General features: G+C 46.7%; 1 protein-coding gene across 1 annotated transcript in view; it reads left to right on the top strand.

Moving 5' to 3' along the window:
- Positions 1 to 310: 310 nt before the first annotated feature.
- The window catches only part of mak16 (MAK16 homolog), a 5,132-nt gene continuing 2,996 nt past the window's right edge, over positions 311 to 2,446 (top strand). Inside the window, exons 1-4 of the mRNA XM_015374575.1 lie at positions 311 to 479; positions 989 to 1,038; positions 1,472 to 1,581; positions 1,655 to 1,719. Of these exons, the coding sequence (XP_015230061.1) occupies positions 465 to 479; positions 989 to 1,038; positions 1,472 to 1,581; positions 1,655 to 1,719 (240 nt within the window). The 5' untranslated portion in view covers positions 311 to 464. The remainder of the gene's footprint in view (positions 480 to 988; positions 1,039 to 1,471; positions 1,582 to 1,654; positions 1,720 to 2,446) is intronic.

Raw genomic sequence — 2,446 nt, 5'->3', positions numbered from 1 at the left:
TCCAGCTGAGTGAAATTTGTCTTTCCTTTAATCACTATCACTACTTTTACTTTTATTTTTTTTATTATTATTATCATTTTTATTCCGACCCCTGGAGATTGTTCACTCGAAATTGTACTTCTTTCTTTTAGTATTTATGCTTTGATCGAACCTAATCTACTGTTTAATTTATTTCATGGGTTTGTTTATTTTCTTTTCTTTTTATTAATAAAATCAGAATTAACAAAAAATGGATATTAATTGAGAGTGACGCTGCAGCGCTTATCCCGAATGTGACCAAGTATCGCGATACTTCCTGTCCGTGTCTGTGACGTAGCGCGAGATCTGCAGCTAAACAAAGATGGTGTCCTTCTGATGGTCCATGTGGCTCCGAACATCAATCCCTCACTGACATTAAAGAAACGGATTGAATTGGACCGGAACCAGCCCGCTGAGTGCCTGAGAGGAACCGACAGGAAGTCAGGATGCAGCACGACGACGTGAGTTTATCGGCTCCTCTGGGGCTAATTTCATGTAGCATTTAGCCACAGGCTAACGTTAGCTAAACTGCTTCAAACTGCCTCTAACCGATCTAAATGATACCGGATCAGTTATCAGTGTTTCCCAAAGGTTCTGATCCAATCAAACAGAACTTTAGTGGATTTATTTCCCGGTTCGATGCCACCAACACCACAGTTAAAGGAATCTGAAGCATTGAATGGAAATAAATCAGGTGGTTTTGAATATTCAGATGAAGCTCATTTCCGGGGAACTAAAAGTCCATCTTTGAAAACATGGATCCAGTTCCCGAGGTTCTGTTGTTTCTGTTTGCTGCTGGATTCCTGGTTGGTTCCGGTTGTAGAATCCCGTCCAGAACTCCTGATCCGGATCACAGGAAGAAAGATCTGAACAATCGAGGAGTTCTGGAGGGTCCTTCAGATGTAGATCAGAACCTCTCTGTCTGTTAAAGGTGGTTCTGCTGGTTCTGATTCTGTTCTGCTCCCTGCAGGTCATCTGGGACATCATCGGAAACAAGCAGTTCTGCTCCTTCAAAGTCAAGTAAGTCCGAAACTCCCACAAATGGATCTGTCTGGACCGGACTGGTGTTCTATCAGACCAGCATACATGCCCCCCCCGTCAGACCAACATACCCCCCCGTCAGACCAGCATACATACTTTTATTGCAGAACTGCTATAGATGATCATTTTCTAGATTCTGTTCGATCCATAGAAGAAAATAACTGAAACCCAAACGGTTGAGTTTGATCCGATTCGTCCAGATCTGCATAAAAACTACCTCCTGCACTTTTAAATCAGTGTTGGTTCTGGACCCTGGTTCTGTGATAAATGTTCTGTTTCCATCTCGACCTGCTGGATTTATTTCTGCTTCTGGAGGAGCGGTTCATCGGGTTCAGCTTCAATAAGTTCTGAAGGTTCTGGTTCTGGATCTATCAGAACCCTAACGGTCCTCTGTGTCCCTCTTCCCGCTCAGAACAAAGGGCCAGAACTTCTGTCGGAACGAGTTCAACCTGACGGGGCAGTGCAACCGCTCGGCCTGCCCGCTGGCCAACAGCCAGTACGCCACCATCAGGGAGGAGAAAGGTGAAGCTGCGTCATCATCATCATCGGCGGCGCCAGATGGGCGGAGCGTTAACAAGTCCGTTTTCTGTTCCAGGTCAGTGTTTCCTCTACATGAAGGTGATCGAGAGAGCGGCGTTTCCTGCCAGGATGTGGGAGAAGGTGAGACCATCATCATCATCATCATCATCATGACTGATGAACAGATTTGTTCCGGAACCATCAGCTTATTACGGGATGTTTGGTTGATCCAGGTAGTCGTTCAAACCGCTATTCAAAGGGTCTGGGTTAAATCCGACCAGAACCGTCAGCCTCAGCGGTCCTGGAAGACTACTGGCTGATTTAAAGGGGCGGAGTCTGTTGATTTAACATTTAAAGGCCTGGTTATCGTCCCGCAGCAGTGTGTCGCAGATATGTTTGATTTATGTCCAATATTGAAGCGTGGTCTGCGCTGTTATTCCACGCCACAACGCAAGGGCCAATCAGGAACTAGCTGTGGGTCTAGATACGGCCGAGGCGGTGAGGAAGTGGGGGCAAGTCTGTGCAACAACGGAGGGACATGAGGGCCAAAAAGAGCGGGGATCCAGGTGGAAAAAGGGTCCCAGCGTTCTCTCGCACCTCGCTCTGCTAGCTGCTCCATCTTCACCAGTCGTTTTCCACAATGGCGGTCAGACAAACAAAAACAGAACAACTCACCACTGGGCTGATTTAGAAATGTGATTTTCTGTTCTGTTTTTGCACGCTTGCATCTAAGATACATGAAGTTTAGGTGAAGGCTGACCCGTCCGGTTCAAAGGTCAGTGTTGGCTGCCCCTCGTTAGCCACGTGAGACCATCCTGATCTCGCGAGCTTTCAAGGTTTCACTCGCAGATCAGTCTGGAGACTCTCC

Source organism: Cyprinodon variegatus, unplaced genomic scaffold (genome assembly GCF_000732505.1).
Source record: "Cyprinodon variegatus isolate N-32 unplaced genomic scaffold, C_variegatus-1.0 Scaffold105, whole genome shotgun sequence".
Lineage (NCBI taxonomy): Eukaryota > Metazoa > Chordata > Actinopteri > Cyprinodontiformes > Cyprinodontidae > Cyprinodon > Cyprinodon variegatus.
This window is presented reverse-complemented; position numbering and strand designations above follow the sequence as displayed.